General features: G+C 40.7%; 2 protein-coding genes across 7 annotated transcripts; one reads left to right on the top strand and one right to left on the bottom strand.

The window, feature by feature from the left end:
- The first annotated feature begins 204 nt into the window (after window positions 1–204).
- LOC311055502 (uncharacterized protein) lies at window positions 205–5,043 on the top strand. Its single transcript, XM_084071701.1, has 5 exons — window positions 205–384; window positions 1,765–2,031; window positions 2,138–2,587; window positions 3,275–3,388; window positions 3,511–5,043. Exons 2-5 carry the CDS (start codon window positions 1,825–1,827, stop codon window positions 4,483–4,485), a joined length of 1,746 nt encoding a protein of 581 aa, XP_083927827.1. The 5' UTR covers window positions 205–384; window positions 1,765–1,824; the 3' UTR covers window positions 4,486–5,043.
- A 260-nt stretch (window positions 5,044–5,303) lies between these two features.
- On the bottom strand, window positions 5,304–20,392 carry LOC311056406 (cytochrome P450 2K1-like). Of its 6 annotated transcripts, XR_014601876.1 has the most exons (11): window positions 20,152–20,392; window positions 19,109–19,331; window positions 18,336–18,510; window positions 17,491–17,640; window positions 17,025–17,185; window positions 15,654–15,833; window positions 14,937–15,078; window positions 10,960–11,144; window positions 10,164–10,305; window positions 8,586–9,077; window positions 5,307–8,175 (listed from the first exon to the last, which is right to left on the bottom strand). XR_014601876.1 is itself a non-coding variant. In XM_084072987.1 (10 exons), exons 1-10 carry the CDS (start codon window positions 20,277–20,279, stop codon window positions 8,887–8,889), a joined length of 1,557 nt encoding a protein of 518 aa, XP_083929113.1. In that variant the 5' UTR covers window positions 20,280–20,392; the 3' UTR covers window positions 5,304–8,886. The 6 variants fall into 6 exon arrangements, 5 of the variants coding, with proteins under 5 accessions (XP_083929113.1, XP_083929110.1, XP_083929112.1 ...); XM_084072987.1 differs by having other exon boundaries at window positions 5,304–9,077; window positions 19,109–19,211; XM_084072984.1 differs by having other exon boundaries at window positions 5,305–9,077.

Raw genomic sequence — 20,392 nt, 5'->3', positions numbered from 1 at the left:
AAGAGTTTTAGAAAATAGCAGATTTTATTGGCTATTTTATACAGGCTATTTTTGACTATTTTCAAATAGCCGATGCATAATGTAGGTTTAAATAGGCTCATGTGGCCTAAAGTTGCTTCTTTTGGTATTAATTGTCTTCCTAGACCAGGTTTGCTTATTTCTCTCACGAAACCTGGCAACACTACACACAAACCAACTACCATTTGTTTACGTTGTAAAATGTGGGTGAAAAACGCCTCTAACGTTGCTCTGCAAGCTATACGAGTCATGCAAATAAGACACGTTATTATGTATGTCTGATGTACTCCAGAATGATTTAAACTAAGGTTACACGTTGATCGAACGCCAGTGATTCGCCTTCCTTCAGAGGGAACCATTCGGCAGGTAATAATTAAGCGATTATTACCACTTAAACCCCATATGGGTAACCCGGAGTCCCTCAGGGCTCAATACTATGGATCATCTCTGTTTTGGATTATTGTGGTGAAAGCTTTCGCAGAAAATAGCTTGTCGATCGGCTATTTTTTGCGAAATCTTTCCCCACAATACAGATGCTGGCGTTTAAGTGGTTAAACTCGCTGTTTATTGTCAGCTGATGCTTGTAGTTCTAGTAGAAGTTAACTAGTACATTGGTGAGGGCCCGGGGACCCCCAGGGGTCCTTGAGGGAGTTCCAGGGGGTCCCCAGCTAAATGATAGATTAGGCACCAAATGGACCCTTATTGATCTGTAACTCTGAGAGTGTACAAATGGAACCATTTGTACACTCTCAGAGTTACATTGACATAGATTTTACAATATAAATTGCGGTCCAAGTGATACAAATGCCATTAAATGGGGGTCCTATAGCCTATAATGCATGTCAAACTGGGGGTCCCTGAAATTAAAATGGTTGAGCATCACTGCTAGAGCCATAAAAATCTTCGCTTATGGGGGTCCCTGGCATATCTTTTGAAATGGGGGTCCGTGGGCTAATAAGTGTCAATTTGGGGGTCCTTGACATGAAAAATTTGAGAACCACTGAACTAGTAGTTATAATTGTCGTTTACTAGTTTCTTTTAAGAGGACGATGTCTGTTCACAATTCTCAAATATTTTCACATAAAGGTTTTGGACAAATACGTTGACATCGATATTGTCACAATAATGTGTATTATGAGTATGACAGTGTCTCTTTTTCCCCCTTCTTTTCAAATTATTTTCAAAAACAGCAGATCTACAAGTTCACTCGTGTGCTTAATATCGTTCAATGAACTTGATATATAATGAGCTCAGACTTTAATATAGCTCCCTATGATTTTCATCCTCGGAAAATCCAGATTCATTTAAATGTTCATGTTCATGCCACTCTCTTTTTATGTTCCCTAAAATAATACAAACTCAATTATTTTCAAATTATTTTGGAAAAACCCATTACATTAACACGAGTTGACAGTTAGTGAATATGAGCATGGAAGCCTTAATGGTAATGCACTGGTATTCCTTTGAAGTCAAACTTCCATAAACAATACTCTATTGGAAGATGGTGTATACCGCAACTTCTGTCCACATGGCTCCACCCGTGGTATAATAATGCAATTACAAATAACAGGAAAACATAAAAGTCTGAATGTTTTTTTTACTTCTACAAGGGTGATGGCTATATGTTTTCATAGATACTTTCAAAGAGTGTGCCTCTATCAGTAACACAAACAACGACACACCTGAACTTACATTGTATATGGACACAATCACAGTGAGCTATCATTAACTGCCCTTTCTTAACAGGTGGTGGTGGAACAAATATTCAGAAGGAATTCCCTCCACCCCGGTCTTGAGTAAGAGACCATGGGCCGGCTGGATGAGGCCGCCAAGCGAAAAGTAGTGGAGCTGCGGAAGGCTGGTCTAAGCTTCCGCAAAATCAAGGCTGTTCTAGAGCTGGAAAACATCAAAGTGTCTGCCCAAGCCATCTACCTGTTCCTAAGGGAGTTTCAGGGTAGACTGCCGGGAAGGGTCAGGCCCGAGGAGGCTGGGACCAGCACAACCCCAACACAGGTCAGTGGATTCTGGACTTTTACTTAACAGTAACAGAGTATTTCTACATTGCAGTATTGATACTTTTACTTAAGTAAAACATTTGTGTACTTTTTTCCACCACAAGACACAGGTGCTGGCTAGAGCCGGGGGAAACCACACAGGGATAAGAGAGGGCTGGAGCAACATTCAACTTCAGAACCTACTGCGTGAGGCCTCTCACCATGCTGGCCTTGCCGCGGCAGCGGAATTTACCAAGCAGACTGCCACCACTACGCCAGAAACTGTTGCAAAGCCACCTGGGTCGGGGGAGAGCAGTGGAACTAGCAGGCCGCAGCAGCAAAACGAGGCCAATAAGGACGAGAATGACATCCAGATCGTTAGTGTCACCTCTCTAGCTCAAAACAGTCAACAGAGGGCTCTTCAGTCCACTGCTATAGGGACAGAACCCGGGTCGACAGCGGTGACGGCATCGGCAGCCTTAATGAGGAGACGGGTGACGCCATCTCCGGCTACAAATCCCATCTTGGCCGCCCGCAAGAGGCTGTTGGATAAAGCCCTGTCACATAGGACAAAGGTAGCCGCCTAGTAGGGATGCATAATACGTATATCGGCCAATTATTGCTTAAAAAATGTGTATCGGTATCAAAAGCTGTTTCAAAATAATGCTCTTTATTTTGCATGGATATATGTACCAACAGCAGGCATTTATGGAGAGCACATAAAATTGTGTTTTTAGAGATTTACTGCTCCCAGAATCACAGTTATAGTATAGCTATAAGACACATGGTGGTATTGCAAAGAAACAAACAAGAACAATATTGATATTATAGACTGAAATGACCGTGGAAATGATTGGTAATCTAAATGAGCAAAGGTTTCAACATTGTGCATCCGTATGGCATAGTTATTATTTTCTCTTGAGACATAGCCTCAACTCATGTTTGTAATTGTGGTTTCTTAGAATAGGAAAAATATATAGATTTTACATTTAATTTGCCTCAAACATGATATTGGGCCTCATTCAGCCCTTAAATTTACAGATTTTCTGTGGTAAAATCAATGCCTGTAATGCCAAACGAAATATTTCATCGTAGACTGCAGGGTACGCACCGTAGCCATCACACTGATGAATGATTAAACCCACGTTGGTTTTTCATAGGCTATTGTCTCAACGATACAAGTAAGAAGATTTTAAGAGTTTTTAGTTTGTGACGAGGCCCAATCTTAAAAATGAAGACTGCATTATGTTGTTTTTCGGCAGTCATTCCAACAGGTGGCTTCTTTGCTGAGGCGAGATCAGTCCAATGTCCCTGGAACTGATTTGAGAAATGCAATTCCACGACAACCCGAAACCTATGATCTCACCACTGAAAAGGTGAGAAAAGAGGCTAACTTAACCTAGCAGACCAAACATTTAAATGTGTAACTTAACACCTCCTATGCACCGTTATTCATACTGTTCTACCAGTTTATTACTTTGTATTCTCCGACGTACAGACACCTATAGAAGAACAGCCAGGAGCGTCTGGTGGCCCTAGACGTTTCCTCACACAGAGACCAGGTCCGCCTGTTCGTTCCCCTCTTCCTCCCCCTCGGATTGGCATTCGGCTTCCAAACCGGACATCGGTGCCTCAAACCTCCCAGGGACCCGGGAGTCCTGTCATGATTCGCCTCCAGGCGCCTTCCGGAGCTCAGTGCCCTGCCCGCAGAGACGGGAACCCCAGCCCTCAGCAGGCAGCGCAGGAGACGGGAGGCAGAGCTGTGAGCGGAGCTATCGTTCATGGACTCCAAGATCAGATCCAGGCCCTGGGCTCAGAGGTGCGTAGCCTGGGCTTGGCGCTGAAGATGTTGGTGGAGCAGCAGTGCCGTGTCGAGCGAGAGCAAGCACAGCAGACACAAGTTCAGAAGCAGATACTTGGCACCCTGCAGAGCCTGGCGTCCAAACTGGGCCCTTGTTGTCACGGACAGCAGCATAACAAAACTCAGTCACCTCCATCGCGGTCACACTCCTCCATGTCCACCTCCCTCGCTCAAGACACTTACAACTACGGCCAAGGCACGTACACTCAGTGCAGCCAAGCTCAGCCAAGCTACAATCCTATAGACAGTTTGGAGACGGTGGGGAGCTTCAAAGTGCCTGGACTAAGCTCTACTAGCATGAATGGGTTCCAGTCGTGTAATAACCCTGTGAGTCTCCCACTCTCTCATGCTCCCACACAAACACAGCCTTACACAACGGCGTACACACAGCAGCACAGTCAAACCCTCATGCCGTCCTACACACAGTCCTATGCCTCTACATACACCCAGTCACACTCTCAGCCATTCATGAGTTTGGAGAATAAAACATCGGATTACTCCAGCAGCTGCCCAGCCGGCGGCCAACAGGACTGCAGTGTCTCGACCCAGCCAGTGTTGAACTCTAACCACTCTCCGCAGGACCACCAGCTCAATATTATTAAAGTGGAATGACCTTAGATTGTTTCAAATTCCATTTGATGTGCAAGCTGTTGAGGAAGGACAAAAGGGCTCTGCTGTGATTTTATATGTATTATTTTAATTTGTAAAATAATAGTGTGATTGAGAAGAAATGTCTCAGAAATAATTTTGTTTTTGAAACACATTTGAAACATACAATTTATGTTTAAAAGTAGCATGTTTTAATATAACACAAATGGCAATATAAGGAATTTGGGGATGAAAAACGAAACAATGGGGAAAAGAGTAAATCCGTAATGTTCAGAATATGCCTTCTTTTTTATTATTTGTAGTTTAATATCTGAAGTTTTTTATTTATCCCATAATGTTTAAAACACAGTATGTGTTAACTTATTTATTATTGTATGTCACTGGTGTTTCCATGACTCAACTGTCAATTATTCAAAACTCTGTGGGGATCTAGGCATAGGCATCAAACACAATTAATTGAATCACAGGAACTATTCATTCTATTTCATTCTAATAAGTAAAAAAAAACTCTGTTGCCAAACTTAGTTGGGAGAAGAATTAGGCTTCTATTAGATCATGCTAACTTGCTAGGGGCATTAGTAAGGACCAATTATATGAAGATCGATTGAAAACTGCAGTGGTCCTTTAAGAGAGTGATTCAGATCTTAGACTTGAAAGTCTTTATTGAAATTAGCTACGGTCAACAGAACTGCAAACAATTCATTTTCTGTGCCACAAAGTAAGACCATCATTTTTTCCCCCCATTTATTTATTTATTTCGAACATATAAAAAATATATAAATGAGAAAAAGACAAAGGAGAAAAAAAGAAGAAAGAATTATTATATTTTTTAAAACAGCGGCAAAATTATTTTAACATCCTTGAATTATAGTCCATGTTCGAAAAAGGAGTAGGAAGACGTTTTGTGAAAACTTATCAGGTCCTACCCCTTCTTTATATGTCTCAAATATCTCAAACTTTAAGAAAAAGTATTGGCTTTCCGCCCCACACACTTTAATTTAAACAACAAAAACAAGTAAAAAAAAAAAGCAAAACGAAAAAAAACCCAAATGGAATGAGTATCACAAGTAATCTTGCTATTTGGAGTGACCATGGAGTATCTTCATTGCTTTTTCAAACACTTGACATCCCTGGTTTTACTCCTCTAAATCATGACATTATATTTAAAATGTCTCATTGGAATTCAACAGAAACTGTTAAAGAGGTGTTTTATGTAAGAAGTCCACAAATCTCAGGCCTGGGGAAGGCAATGGTTTTTCCCCCCGGCACTAATGCTAGTCATCTGTGCTGCCACCTACTGTAGCTGACGGGATATTCTAGCTTTAAACATTCTGTGTAAAACAAGTACTGTGTAAGTCCTGGCTTCCGTATTTACATTAGGTGAAAATGTCATCAAAAATAGTGATCTATAAGCTCACAACGTGTTGCAGCACACAAGATTCTAAATTCTGGCTATTTTTGCAGATTGCTGTACAACGGAGTATAGGGTTTAACCACTTAAACCCTATAACGTAGCTGACCCTGGGGTCCCTAAGGTGCCACAGTAGGTCTTCTAGTACTTCCCTCTTGTTTACACCAAATCTCTTCCCCCTAAAATAACTAATCTAAGCTCACAATGTGTTGCAACACGATGTGTTGTGATTTGTAGATCAGCTATTTTCGCAGAATGTTGGACACTAGGGTTCATGTGGTTGATTGGGTTCAGTACCAATATCTGGAAACTAACTCGGAGGTACAGGTATTTTTAAACCTTTTTTTTCTTCTTTTCAGTGTTTGTATATTAATTTTTATTGATTTTTTATAAGACATGACATCAACAAGACATAACAAGACAAACAAACACCAGACTATAATGTATGTTGAACATGAGTAATTATCATAACGAGGTACTGCATAGGCAAACAGAATACAAAGTTGGACACATTCAAAATTTAGCTTGTACAAAACAGAGCAGTCAGAGAGTCGAGATGACCCGTGATAGGACCCCATATGTATTCAAATGTTGCCAGACTGTCCTGTTTGTTGCAACGCAGCCTCTCCAGGTGTATCAGTGATACAAACTCATTAAGCCATCTGGTAAAACAAGGAGCGGTGGAAGTCTTCCACTCTGTTAAAATAATTTGCTACCAGTGTACCAAGCATAAGAGTCTGCTGGACAGAGTATGGCAGAGCAAGAGAAGCTTCGGAGCAACCAAACAAGGCAGTTAGTGCATCAGGTTCGATATGAAAACCATATACTCTGCTGTACTAAGCAAAAATGTTTTGCTAGAATAAAACAACAGGTATTTTTAAACCTTGACAAGTTTTCCAATACATGTTAAAAGAGTAATGTAATGTTCATTAGATTCAAGTGTTGAGTTTTGAACGTAAACAGCAGAGGGTGATCTGATGACTAACCGACTAACAACTAAGGTGCAGAAATAGGCTATATAGTGAAATAACACATTGATAACTAATAGAGAATGGATTCAAATACAATAAATTCTCATATATGATTAACAAATACCTTTTGTAATTTTCAAAAAATGATGGATGAAGATGGTTTACAAATCTGCCTGGGGTTAATAGACCGGAGGTTCCTGTTAACAAATATCTTAACAGAGTTAGACCAGGTAACTCATTTCTGTACATTGGCCTGTAGTCTCTATCCTGTGTCGAAACGCGCATCTCTAACTGAGCCAGAAGCAATTCTGTTTTCTTTTTATATAACCTCTTCATGACTGAGGCCTACTTTTGCTCCACCTCACGCGGTGTTTATGCGCCGAAAATAGCCGACCGTACAAGCTCACAACGCATTGCATTTGCCACACGTTTTGAGCTTTGGAGACAGGCAGCTTTTATAAAGTTTGTTCTTAAGCTACAGAAGAATTAAGGATTGATAAGGACGAATGAAAGTAGCCTTAGGCTTAATGGATATAAGGGTTGGTTCTGCTGTTATCGTCAGGGAACTGAGAAAGAATGTCTTCACATTGGGCCATTGTTTCCCAAATGCAGCCTATACTTCTAACTGAGCTCTATCAGCCAGCAATAACCCTGTCTGTGGTCACACTAACATCATTACCATGGTATATTACCAGCTAACCATCTACCAACATTTGAGGAGCTCAGGGCAATAGAAATTCTACGAGGAGGAGCAAGGTCATTCATTGTGGTCATTTAAATTAACCACTTTAACCCTGCCGGCATACCTATGTTGGGTCATTATAGGGGGTGCAATGGGCTGTGAGCTTTTAGATCGGCTATTTTTGCTGTTGGTTGTATGACAGTATGGTGCTTACGTTGTTAAGAGGTAAAGTTAATTGAAGGCACCACTATAATATCTCTTCTAGGGTGCTGATGAAAGAAGTAATCCATAATCAAATTATAAATCCAAAAAAAGGTGTTTGTACACAAGGAGGCTTCTATATTTCTTTGGTCACTATTTTTTTGTTGTTGTAATAAACACATCTGAGAAACTGTGAACTCCGGTTTGGTATGAGCCTGAATGAAGCCTATAATTGCCGGCCTGTGTTACTACAGATTTCAATAATTGCATGTGATATTTCACAGATTATTTATGATGGATTATTTAACTATTTGATTGATATCAGTGCACAACATCAAAAGTGGTGAATATTGTTTTGTAATATATTTTTCAAATAAAGACAACACATACAATGCAAAAGTATTGGTATCAAAATGTACTTAAAGGGGCTACACCATGAATTAAAAAAAAATATATTATATATAAATATTGCCCCCTAATACGTTTTAAACAGGTTGTAAGCCTAAAAAACATCCAGATATTTTTTCTCACAATCTGACTGTCTGTCATTCCAAGCTTTTTCAGCTGCAATACCAAAACGTCCTATTGGGCAGAGGGGAGCTACTGAGCAATTCTGTCTGGCCATCCTCAATGCAAAATCAGGGCAAGTGACATCACTTGCCCTGCCATTCTGAAATGGCCTGTTCAGACACGCCCATTCAGGAAATCCATGAAATGAGCATGAATGACTGAATGTTAAAAAAATATATTTTTTTGGGTACAAGAGACACTGGGGAGCCCAAAAAATACTAAAAACCTAAAAAAAAATGAAATTCATGGTGTAGCCCCTTTAAATTACCTAAAGTAGAAAGTACCCATTATGCAGAATGTCCCATTTCAAGTTTTCATGTATGTATGTATGTATGTAATGTATGTTTTGTAATAATAATCAAAGTAACTAGTCACTAAAGTAACTGAACTCAAATAAATGTAGTGGAGTAAAAGTACAATATTTGGATCCGAGATGTAGTGGAGTAGAAGTAATGGAAATTGGAAATACCTCAAAATTGTACATAATAAGTACAGCACTTAAGTAAATGTACTTAGTTACTTTCCACCACTGTACAGTACAGAGGACAGCTTCTGAGAAAGGTTTCTACTTAGTGGAGGCGACAGACGGCACACAGCTGATGAGGTGTAGGGCTGAGGGTGAGACCCACGACTGGTGTCAGATCCAGTTCCTCCTCTGTCACCCCAGGTGGAGGAGTGAAACGAAAGCGCTGGAGGAGAGAGATGAAGAAGAGGAAGAGCTCCATCCTGGCCAGACTCTCCCCCACACACACCCTGCGACCTGAGAGAGGGCAAGCATCATCATTACCATGCGGTCAGCCAGCCATGAGGCTTCTTAACCCATTATTAAGACCGGGAACGCACCTGTGTCATTTTAAGGTTTATTTGGCTATGTTGAAGATAGAAGTGGAAAATGAAATGTAATGTTTAAAGCACTTTAAAGGACACTTAAAGACAATAGGACAGTGACCATTGTCATCCCAGTGTCATCCCTAATTAGTGGGATTGAGCCCATCTGCGCCAGAGACCAGGCTATCTGTGCTTATTAGGCAGACAGAAACACCTGCCTTCATGAATCTGATTTGAATTGTTTGGAGAATGACTTACCAACCCATTGTTCCACCTCCCCTTTCCCCTGATTTTAGTATTGTTAAACCGTATAGGAAATAAAATGATTTTAATTGCATACTAAGAAGTTTGTCCGACTCTGATGATATTCACGCAACAGGTTATTCATAAATAGCAGATATAGGCCTACACGCTCTTAGTGCGGCACCGAGTGCCTCGCTATGAGCTTGTAGATCTGCTATTTTTATAAAATCGTGAACATTTGTGCAAATCTTTGAATATATATATATTTTTTTGAAAGCGAAAATGTTTAACTAAAATCTTTGCTTCTGGGGGATTCTACAAATGTCTTCTAAATCCTAACAGTTTTTTGAAAAAACGTATGTTGTTATAATATCAGTGGTTCTCAAACCTTTTTCATGTCAAGGACCCCCACAATGATATGTATTTGGCCGCGGACCCCCATCTCAAAATGTGTTGTTCCAGGGACCCCCCAGAAGTAAAGATTTGAGTTAAAAATGTTCGTGTTTAAAATAACACACACACACACACACATACATATATATATATATATATATATATATATATATATATATATATATATATATATATATATATATATTCAAAGATTTGCACACATTTTCACTATTTTTTTTTTTTTGCAGATATACAAGCTTGTATATCTGCTATTTTTGAATAGCCAACGAGATATCTAAAAGACACAGATACTTTCCCGGTCTTGATGGGTTAAATTGACACCAACAAGAAGTGTAAAGAGTTGCAGATTGAGCTGGTTTACCTGCAGAGAAAGGCATGAAGGCGTCTTTCTTGACGAATTTGCCATCCTTATCCAGGAAGTGGGCAGGGTTAAATGTGTGCGGGGTCTCCCATTCACTTTCATCCCAAAGGACGGACGTCAAGAGGGGATACACAGTAGTCCCCTGTAGAGAATAGTCATCAAAGTCTATGTTTTCAAAGCTATCTGCGGTAGTGTTTCAAAAGATATTATAAGCTTTCGGGATATAATACAGTATATAAACTCCTCACAAAAAGTTCAGAAACGTAACTTTGGTCGATTATTTCTCCCCTTCAATACCAATTAGTATTGTATCTTATATCATTTTTATCGTTGATTAGTCACCTTTACAACAAGGTATAATGTGTAAGGATTGTGCAATCGCGGAAGGAGTAACACAGCTAAACGTGTGGGTAGCGCCGCTCCTCCCAAAATAAACAACACTTGTTTATCCCGGGATAAACAAGAGAAATTGGAAGTGATGAAACAAAGACAAAACATTTGCAGACAAAATTGGAACTGGAACGTATTTTGTGTTTCCTAAAGAGCTGGAGAGATGGGGCTACCCTACTCATTCCATCTTCTCCCCCACATTACACACACTCTATAGCAATTACTATCAGGATATAGCGCTACAAAAAATGCATAATAATAAGAATGAAAAACATTTAGATTTAACCAACAAATATTACTTGCAGCACTTTATGACCTAGCCTATTGTTGGTGTTTTTTGTTATTGCTGTAGTTTTGTTTATAGAAATAGCATCGTTGAACAAAAAAGTGTTTTATTCAGTCTGACCTTTTTAATGAAGTAACCCTGGAAGGTGACATCTTGACTGGTGGTGTGAGGAAGTGACATGGGAACAATGTTGGCCACTCTCTGTATTTCATGGATGACAGCGTCAGTGTAGGACAGGTTCTTCCTGTCTTCTACAAGCACCTGACGACTCCCAATCACTCTGTCCAGCTCATCCTGGAGCTTCTCTGGGAAATGAAACAACGAGCACGGTCAAAGTCTAGTACTGTAGTTTGTATATTATCTACGCATTTCCATGTCACAGGGTAAGTTATGAGATGTGTACATTAAAGGAATATCTTACTGTTTACTGTCCATGTCAACTGTAATTATTAACTCACTGTATTTTTGCATTCTTGTTCAAAATGAACAAGACCACGTGTCATTGGATTGGATTGACTGTTGTATCAATGCATGAATTATTGTATCAATGCATGAATGACAACAACAATTTACAACCTGGGCTGTCCCTCTACTGTGGTCATTCCTTCCTTCTCACTGCTAATGAGAATCGTGATATGTTCAATTCTGCCAGCTTCAGCTCGGCCTCCTGTCTTTTCGTCAGTGCCACCGTTTTCAATCCGCAGGTCTCAACTGCCGTCTTAAACACCGTCCCTTTCACTCTTGCTGGAACCCTCCTGTCACAAATCATTTTTCTCCATCCGTTTCACCCTGCCTGCACTCTGTCCTTCACCTCTATTCTGCAATGCCCATTACTTTAGATAGTTGACCTCAAGTATTTATACTCCCTCCCCTTCACCACATCTATGCACAGATCTATGTTCATGCACACATGTTCTGTCTTAGGGACACTATCATTATGCTTTCTCTAGGTCCACAAAGACACAGCGTAACTCTTTCTGACCTTCTCTATCCATTAACATTCTCAGGGCGAGCAGCACATCTGTAGTGCTCTTTCTTGGCATAAACCCATACTGCTGCTCGCTACCTGTTACCTCTCCTCTTAGGGCAGGTACACATTGCAAGACATTAGGTCCGATATTGCTGTCGCCGACATTTTTTGGCGCTCGCCGACAAAACCTCCCGACCTGACGCAGATCTGCCTTTGATCGGCGACATAATGCTCTGTGTGTGTGAAAGGCTCTGCGACCCGATGTGGCCGCGATTCTCAGCTCTGCGACGGCTTTTCAGATATCTAAATTGTTAGATATTCATCTCTGTCTGGGACAGGACAACAGACAATATCATACACTATGAACGGGGCTGCGAGGAACCTTGCGAGGAGATGCACGCTACAGCCAATGAGAACACATTACAGCCACCGTGGCTATAGGGGAGCGTCGACCTGACCACAACAAACAGTCCCTACCGCAATATTACCGTCCAGTCCTGTAATAAGTTAACATTATAAAACGAAATGAGAAAGTGAGCGAGCCTGGTGGGCTGTTTATTTTAGAGGAATTGTACACAGAGAGAGACAGAGAGCGAGAGCGAGAGCTCTCTCTCTCTGTGTGTGAGCGTGTGTGTGTGTGTGTGTGTGTGTGTGTGTGTGTCGTTGTCTGTGTTGCCAGATTTTGCGAGAGAAATAAGCAACTAGGTTTGTGAAAACAAGCCCAACAAAAGCGACTATGAGCACTTTAAGCCTATATACAAATACATTGGATACTTGAAAATAGACGATCTACAAGCTCACGTTGTAGATAGGCTATTTTTAAAGAAGACATTTTTTTTGGGGCGGGGGGGGGGGGGGTGGAATATTTACAAAATCCACACAGATCTTGAATGGGGGTCTATGGCACAACATGTTTTCAGGAGGGGGATGTCTGCGCCTCTGTGGACAATTAATTATTATTATTAATTTGGGGGTCCTTGCCATGAAAATGTTTGAGAACAACTGGTTCAAACAACATTAGGAAACAAGGCCAAAAAAACCAACTACACTTTCAAGCAACTTTACAGAAATACAATCCCAAAGTCGCTTATAATAAGCAGACATGGCACTGACCGCTTCTGCGCTCTTAACGAGTGAGAGAGCGAGAGAGGGGGGAGAGAGAGAGGGCCGGGGGGAGAGGGAGAGAGGCATATCACGGGATTCGTCGATTAAAATGAATTGGAATAAACACAAATGTATGTATCGGGTCTGACTCTGGAGATAGCATCCTAGTGAACTATCCTACAGTGTGTCAGCCCTTGTCGGGGATCAATCGTGTTGGGAAGACCACAACGATATTATGACAGCCGATTTCAAGAAATAAACTCCTGCAGTGTGTTATGCTTAACGATCAGATGACCCCCCGACAACTTTAAGGTCCTGCAGTGTGTACTTGCCTTTAGTCTAGCTTCCATTACTCTTTCCAGTAACTTCATGCTGTGGCTTATCAGCTTTATACCTACAGCTCTATACATTGCCCTTGTTAATTGAAAGTCGGTACCAGTATACTTATTCTCCACCGCTTGGGCATTCTCGCTTTCCAATATTGTGTTGATCCTTCTAGTGAGGAACTTCATTGCCTTCTCTCTTAAACATTGTCACACCTCCAGAGATAACCTGGATCAACCGCGTGACTCCATAGTCTAAACCAGTGCATGATTGGCCAATACGCTTGTGCAAGGACGCGCTGTGATTGGCCAGTAGCCACTTTGAGTGACAGTTGGGGCAAACGCTCTCACCAAAACATTATTTACTATTCTGTCCCTATCGGTACATAACTCGAACGGCGCTGAGTCGACTAGCAGACCATCGGCCGGTCGACGCGGGCACTCGCGCCTGAAGGCGCTCGGGCGCGTCTCCTCGGCCTCAAGGTCTGCTGAGTCGGCGCGCCTCCGTCATGGTCCAAAACTATACTTTATCGGCGAAAAAAAATAGTCTGCGGTTGTTTGAAAAAGGCACTTCCGCGTTGGCCACAGAAGGGGGCGTGTTTATAGCACAACTGGTTTAGACTTTGTAATGTCGCGGATCAACCGCCTTCCCACCTTTCATCCTCTTCATAACTGCCCTCACTTTCTCCTTCACAACCCTCCTCACTTTCTTGTTCACTATCCCCATATCCTACAGCCTCGATCTCTCTCTCTCTCTCATTCTTTTCATTCATCAGCCCCTCAAATACTCATTCCATTTTCACATCACACTCTCTTCGCTAATCAGCATACTATCTGCTATCTCTTATCACCTTGACCTGTTGCAACATCCTTCTTCGCTCGGTCTCTCTGTCTAGACAGTCAATGCAATTCCTTTTCTCCTTCCTTGGTGGGGAGGGTGTTTCGTGTTACTTGAAGTTTCTTACTAGTGCATCTACACGGTAAAATCCTCAGTGTTAATTTGTCTCTTTGTAACTCTGATAGTATAGACAGGTTTCCTGTTAGTAAACATTGAGAGGAATATGACCGCGCAGCTGCGGGGGGAAGCCTATGGGTGCGTTTGGAAATTACGCACCGGAGCACACTCGCCTATTAGTTTGTATTGGCCAGTGCGCTCACTGCCGCTCAGGGCTGTATTTTCGAACGCGCCTTCCACCCCCAGGCATGCGCAGATTGCGCATTCTGCTCTGTGATGACGTCGCTCGGAAACCCGTCTATACAAATGTAACCAAATGGACCATTACATTCGCACACGATCAGAGTTAATTTAAAGGACGACTTCATCCATTTTCAACCTATCTTCACATAATTGGTCCTCACTAATGCTCATGATAAATTGGTATCATTTTTTCCCTACTCAGTCTGTGTCTCATATGAGGGCTGTGAACAATAACATGCTAAATTTCCAGGAATAGAAAGCCTGCAGTTTCTATTAGCTTAGATTCCCCATCGATGAAGTCACTGGTACGCGAGTTTCTGAACTGTCCACGGCCCTCCTCTGAGACACAGACCAAGGAGATTTTTGTTGTACCATATTATAATGAGCATTAGTGTTACAATTGTATGAAAATGGGTGAAATCGTCCTTTAACCCTGAGGGTTTTAGTGTGTACAGGATGTAAAAGCTTGTGTTGTGCGTGCATTATGTTTTCTGGTCCTTACCTTGTACCTTAGGGTACCTGGCCATGAGCAACAAGCCCCACCTCAGTGTGGTCGCTGTGGTGTCAGTACCAGCATTAAACAGATTTCCGACAGTTGTCAAAAGGTTTTCCTTGTGGAAATGAGTATTCATATTCCCAGATTCCTATACACAAACAAAACAGCATATCAGTATAACCTCAGTGTTAATGTATCTATCTGAGTAACAAATGGATAAATGGACAATGGCAATTTGACTGTGTAGAAATGTCCTGTTTAACCCATTAAGACCTGAGGCGATTCTTAAAAATGTTTTCGAAATCCTAACAGTTTAAAAAAAAAGATCTAAACTTTTTTTTTTTTCAAGATTTTTCAAAAATAGCAGATCTACAAGCTCATAGCGCGGCACTCGGTGCCGCGCTATGAGCTTGTATATCGGCTATTTTTGAATAGCAAAAGAAATCTAAAGTGACACAGATGCGTTTCAGGTCTATTGTAGGACTAAACATGGTAGTGTTAGGCTTAGGGTTATGACATTATAGACCTAGAAGTTTGATTCCCTATAGGCAGAACTAAAAAAGTACATCATTATTGTGCTACCAATTGTTTTAATAATAAAGTTTATCTACTTTATCTATCTAAAAAAAACATAAGCCATGTCATGGGAGAACACTGAAATGACTGGGAATTGCCTCTTTAAAATTAAGCATTTGAATCTTATCCTTTCATCTGGTTTCGTACCTCCAGATTCTGTTTGCGGACCAGAAATGAGTCCACAAATCCTCTGGTCATTTGTGGGTTCAGGCTCTCCTGTAAATTCCTGATGATCTCTGACATCTGCTTCCTGTTGGCAATAGCGTTCATCAGGGCTAGCTTCCTGTTATGGAACCATTTGCCCAACAATGGGAACATGTTGTATATCTGTTAAACAGCAAAATAAAATGTGTTTAATGGTTAGGTTAAAAATGCATTTTATATTCTGCTATATACTGCAGCCAACATTATACAATCTGTTTGTTGCTGTTGGGCAGAAGCCTCATATCTCCATATTTCAAATGTGTATGCTTCTTTGTTTTTGTAAATTTCCGTACTTAGTCATATATGGGTGTCAAAAGTAGCACAAATAGCCGATCGCCGATCGTGATATTTTTGAAAAGAAATTAAAGGCAGACTTCACCTATTTTCAACTTATCTTCATGACATTGGTCCTCACTAATGCTCATGATAAAATGGTAAAAAAAAAAAAAAAACAGGAGCCGTGGACGCTCCAGAAACCCGCCTGCCAGTGACATCACCATTAGGCAGGTTGATTTACAAGATTCCAGGAATAGAAAGCCTGCCGTGTCTATTAGCTTGGGTTTCCATTGATGATGTCACACTGGTAGGCGGGTTTATGAACTGTCCACAGCCCTCCTCTGAGACACAGATGGGGCAGACAAAAATGGAACCATATTATAATGAGATAGGTTGAAAGTGAGGGAAGTCGTCCTTTAAGTCTGTTTGTGGGCTATATTTAACCAATAAAAGGTATTAACAAGAGCTTGTGACAAAACAACAACTACATTGGATACATTGTAACACAGTCTCTTTTTTCACCTCCTGAAAAGTAATGGTTTTGGGGGCATAGGCCATAGGGCATCGCAGTTGCGGCCACTTCCGGGTTCCACTGCAAAATTCTCAATGCATTTTTCCCATTGACTTTTCCAAAAATATTTATATCAATTAATTTAAGCCTAGAATCAAGCCATCCAGGCTCCTGGTGAATCATGACCATTAAACATTCTTTTCTGTGATTTATTTTTATTTTATATTTAATTATATGATATACTATATTTAATAAATACCCTTTGTTTTGCCGTTTTCAAAAAAAAAAATTCTCACAGAATCAAACGTTTTATGGTCATGATTCACCAGGAGCCTGGATGGCTTGATTCTAGGCTTAAATGAATTTATATAAATATCTTTGGAAAAGTCAATGGGAAAAATGCATTGAGTATATTGCAGTGGCACCAGGAAGTGGGCGGGAACTGCGATGCCCTATAGGCTTCCACCCAACAGCGACGTATTGTAGGCCTAAGTCTGAATTAGTGTTATCAAAATATGAAGTGGCACCTGCATGGACGGGGTACCGATAAGTCGGATGCTTTCGTTTGATCGATCCACCATAGTCGTGAACATTGGGTCATTGTATTCAAACCTAGTGCCATAGACTATGGCACATATGATGTTAGAGACAGCATAGTTGACAGGTTGTGCAGTGTCAAAGGGTTTACCTGAAAGAAATGAAAACAAAGATAAAATACTTTTTGATTTGAGCTAAAAAACAACAACATTATTTTACACTTTTGGCTATTTTTGAAAAATCGTGAAAATGTGTGCAAATCTTTGGATAAATATATTTTTAAAGCGATTTTTTTTTGTACTCAAATCTTTGCTTCTGGGACCCCCTGGAACAAAATATTTTGAGATGGGGGTCCGCGGCCAAATACATATAAGTTTGGGGGTCCTTGACATGAAAAAGATTGAGCAATGAGCATCACTGATATAGAAACATACGTCGGCTTCGGGTCTTAATTACCTTTGTGTTTTTCAAACACTTCAATTAGGTTGCAGCCTTCCTCTATGATTTTCTCTTCACTCGCCTTCTTCCCCATCCCAAAGTCTCTGAGGTTAGTCAGGGCGAAACGTCTCATCTCTTTCCATGAGTCGCCATTTGCAAATAAGATTCCTAAAGTATTTCAACAAAAGGTATTCTTTCAGAGCAACTCATTAAATCACTCATGTCCTCGTACACTGCAGAATTGTCAGTGTCACAGTTTAACCACATGAACGCATAGCGCCCCTATTCTGGGGTGAACCTTCGGCGGATCTACAACCTCACAATGCATGCAATGAAAAAGTACTAACATGTTTTACTTAAGTAAAAGTAGGCTACCAATACTGCAATTTAGAAATACACTGTTACAAGTAAAAGTCCGGAATTCAAAATGTATACTTCGGCGAGTAAAAGTACATAAGTATTGGTATCACAACGCTTTGCAGCACGTTGTGAACTTGTAGATCGGCTATTTTCAAATTGCCAAAGTTTAAATAGGGCTGAAGTGGTTTTGTAATAATAATCCAAATCTGCAATCTGGAGTAAAAGTACAACATTTGCCTGTGAGATGTAGTGGAGTAGAAAAGTATTGCAAATTGGAAATACTCCAGTAAAGTCAAATTACCTCAAAATTGTACTTAAGTACAGTACTTGAGTCCTTAGTTACTTTCCACCACTGTGTAGCGGGGGAAAAGAAGCGGACGGCAGTTTAGCGCCCCGGGGGACCCTGGTCAACAACCGGTAAGTATATATATATATGGGGTTCAAGTGCTTAACTGAATGTGACATACTGTAGGCAATCAAATGTATCTTTTGTCCTTCCTTACCAAGTCCGCCACCATGCCCTTCATGAACATCTTTTACTATTGGAATCATCTCTCTGTCTCCAAACTCCTCTGCATGACCAACCAGAGCCTGTTTGACGGTCTTGTAGCCTGCCAGAACCACCACCTTCTTGGGTCCAAGATAGACTGTGAACACCGACCCATATTTCTTGGAAAGCTGAGACCAGAGACACACAGTAATGCTGTTATGGTAACACAGGCAATTATCAGACAGGATATCAGGTGAATCGTTGTGTATTTATGTAAGAATGTCATGCCTGGAGTATTTAGAGCAGCTAAATCCATCCTACTGTAACTGCACTCCAGGAAAATACCTATAGGTGCAGTTCAGTCAGACAACTCTTGGATTGAAATAAATATTTTTATTTAGCATGAATAAAAATATCTGTAAGCATATTTTGGCATCAAGGCTCTTTCTCTCAATTCATTCATTCCCTGTAAGCATGAACATATTACAATAAATAAATGATCTGCCAGATAGATATTACAGGGAATAAAATAGCTAAGTTTTTTAGTAAAAGTACAACACTATTGGCATCAAATATATTTACAGCACTAAAGTAAAAAGTACTCATTATGCTGAATGGAATTGATGATGCATTCATGTGTTCATCACTGATTTTAGTTACTTTATGTGCTGTGGGTAATGCATGATCTCATTTGATGATGCGATGCGAGTGTGCATTTCCAGAGCATGTTTATTTTAATGATACACACACACACGCACGTGAATGAAGTGTTGAGCTGAGTCTTACCTCCCAGAGTGTGTGGTAGGGCCTCTTTAGATCCAGCAGCAATAAGTTACCGAGCAGCGGCAGGGGTCTGGGCCCTGGTGGCTCCTTTCCCAGTTCTTGGGAGCTGCGGGAGAATGAGTAGAGGAGCAACAGGAAGAGAACAGCTCCCAGTAGTGTGACTGAGAGATAGGACTGGAGAAGGAGGTCAATCAGACTCATGGCTTTTTGTTGCACTACCGGTGTTCTGGAAAAATGATAAAAGCGGGTTCTCAGGTACACCCATTATAAATACTGCTTTAGATTAATGGACAACCCAAGGGGAGGGACGTCACAGTGGTGAATTCCAAAGTTGACCTTAAGCATATAGGCACTACAAGGCGAGCAATTGTTTACATGTGACAAGCGATCGTCACCTGTAAACAATCGCATGCCTTGTTATCTCTTTAGATCTCAGTAATTGCCATCATGGTTTGATGTTCAACCATAAAACCTCACCTTATGGTAGCCTACCTACGGTATTCAAAATTAGCATACCATACTACAATATATATATATTTAATCTTATGTGAACATACTATACAGTGACTGAATGAAATGACAATACTTCTACTTTAAACTTTTCAATCTGTGTACTATAATGTATTATCATACATTTAGAAACAATTTTCCTAGAGCCAACCCTCTGGGTTTTCAGTGACTATGTTAAAGGGTAAGATGTGTCAGGGTTCCTCGAGTTAAGACTGGTTAGCTATCACACAAGTGGAACAGTATTTGACCTACATGAATTAAGTTTATATGGCTGTTCAATTATGTTCAATAAACTTTTCAGCATGTCAGCTATCTATCCACGTTTATTGTCTCTGTGTGAAATGACACCAGACCTGTGCTGAGCTCTCAGACCAGGTCACTGGTTTTATGACCAGTGGTGTAGTCTATATAAGCTTTATACACAGTATAAACCCTGCCAAATTTTGAAATAATAATTTAGAATAACATGGGGATGTACATAAATGGAGATGTTCTCTCTGTGAAAAGTGCTATACAAATCAATTGTACTTACTTACATGTGAACATATATTGGATAATTTTCATCCTGCCTGCTGAAATCTCCTGCCAGCGTTTCGACCCCGGTGTACTCACACCGGCACTGACCTGACAAACAGCTCTCGCCCGGCGACCATCTTACATTCATTATTAGGATCAAACTTAAATTTACAACGGATAAATGAACAGTTTAGGGAAAGCACAAAAACGTCATGGGTGGCCAAAGCCAATTCCACCCTACCTGAAAAGGAACTAAACTAA

Source organism: Gymnoscopelus microlampas, assembly GCF_963454915.1.
Source record: "Gymnoscopelus microlampas genome assembly, chromosome: 11".
In the NCBI taxonomy this organism is placed as follows: domain Eukaryota; kingdom Metazoa; phylum Chordata; class Actinopteri; order Myctophiformes; family Myctophidae; genus Gymnoscopelus; species Gymnoscopelus microlampas.
This window is presented reverse-complemented; position numbering and strand designations above follow the sequence as displayed.

Bases quoted from the DNA above. Each gene is read 5' to 3' on its own strand.
- LOC311056406 (XM_084072984.1), bottom strand. From the start codon at position 20,279: ATGAATGTAAGATGGTCGCCGGGCGAGAGCTGTTTGTCAGGTCAGTGC. The intron at 18,511-19,108 runs GTAAGACTCAGC...CTCTGGTCTCAG, and splicing joins CCTACCACACACTCTGGGAG to CTTTCCAAGAAATATGGGTC. The intron at 17,186-17,490 runs GTAATTAAGACC...CATTTCTTTCAG, and splicing joins AGTGTTTGAAAAACACAAAG to GTAAACCCTTTGACACTGCA.
- LOC311055502 (XM_084071701.1), top strand. From the start codon at position 1,825: ATGGGCCGGCTGGATGAGGCCGCCAAGCGAAAAGTAGTGGAGCTGCGG. The intron at 2,032-2,137 runs GTCAGTGGATTC...TTCCACCACAAG, and splicing joins CCAGCACAACCCCAACACAG to ACACAGGTGCTGGCTAGAGC. The intron at 3,389-3,510 runs GTGAGAAAAGAG...TCCGACGTACAG, and splicing joins ATGATCTCACCACTGAAAAG to ACACCTATAGAAGAACAGCC.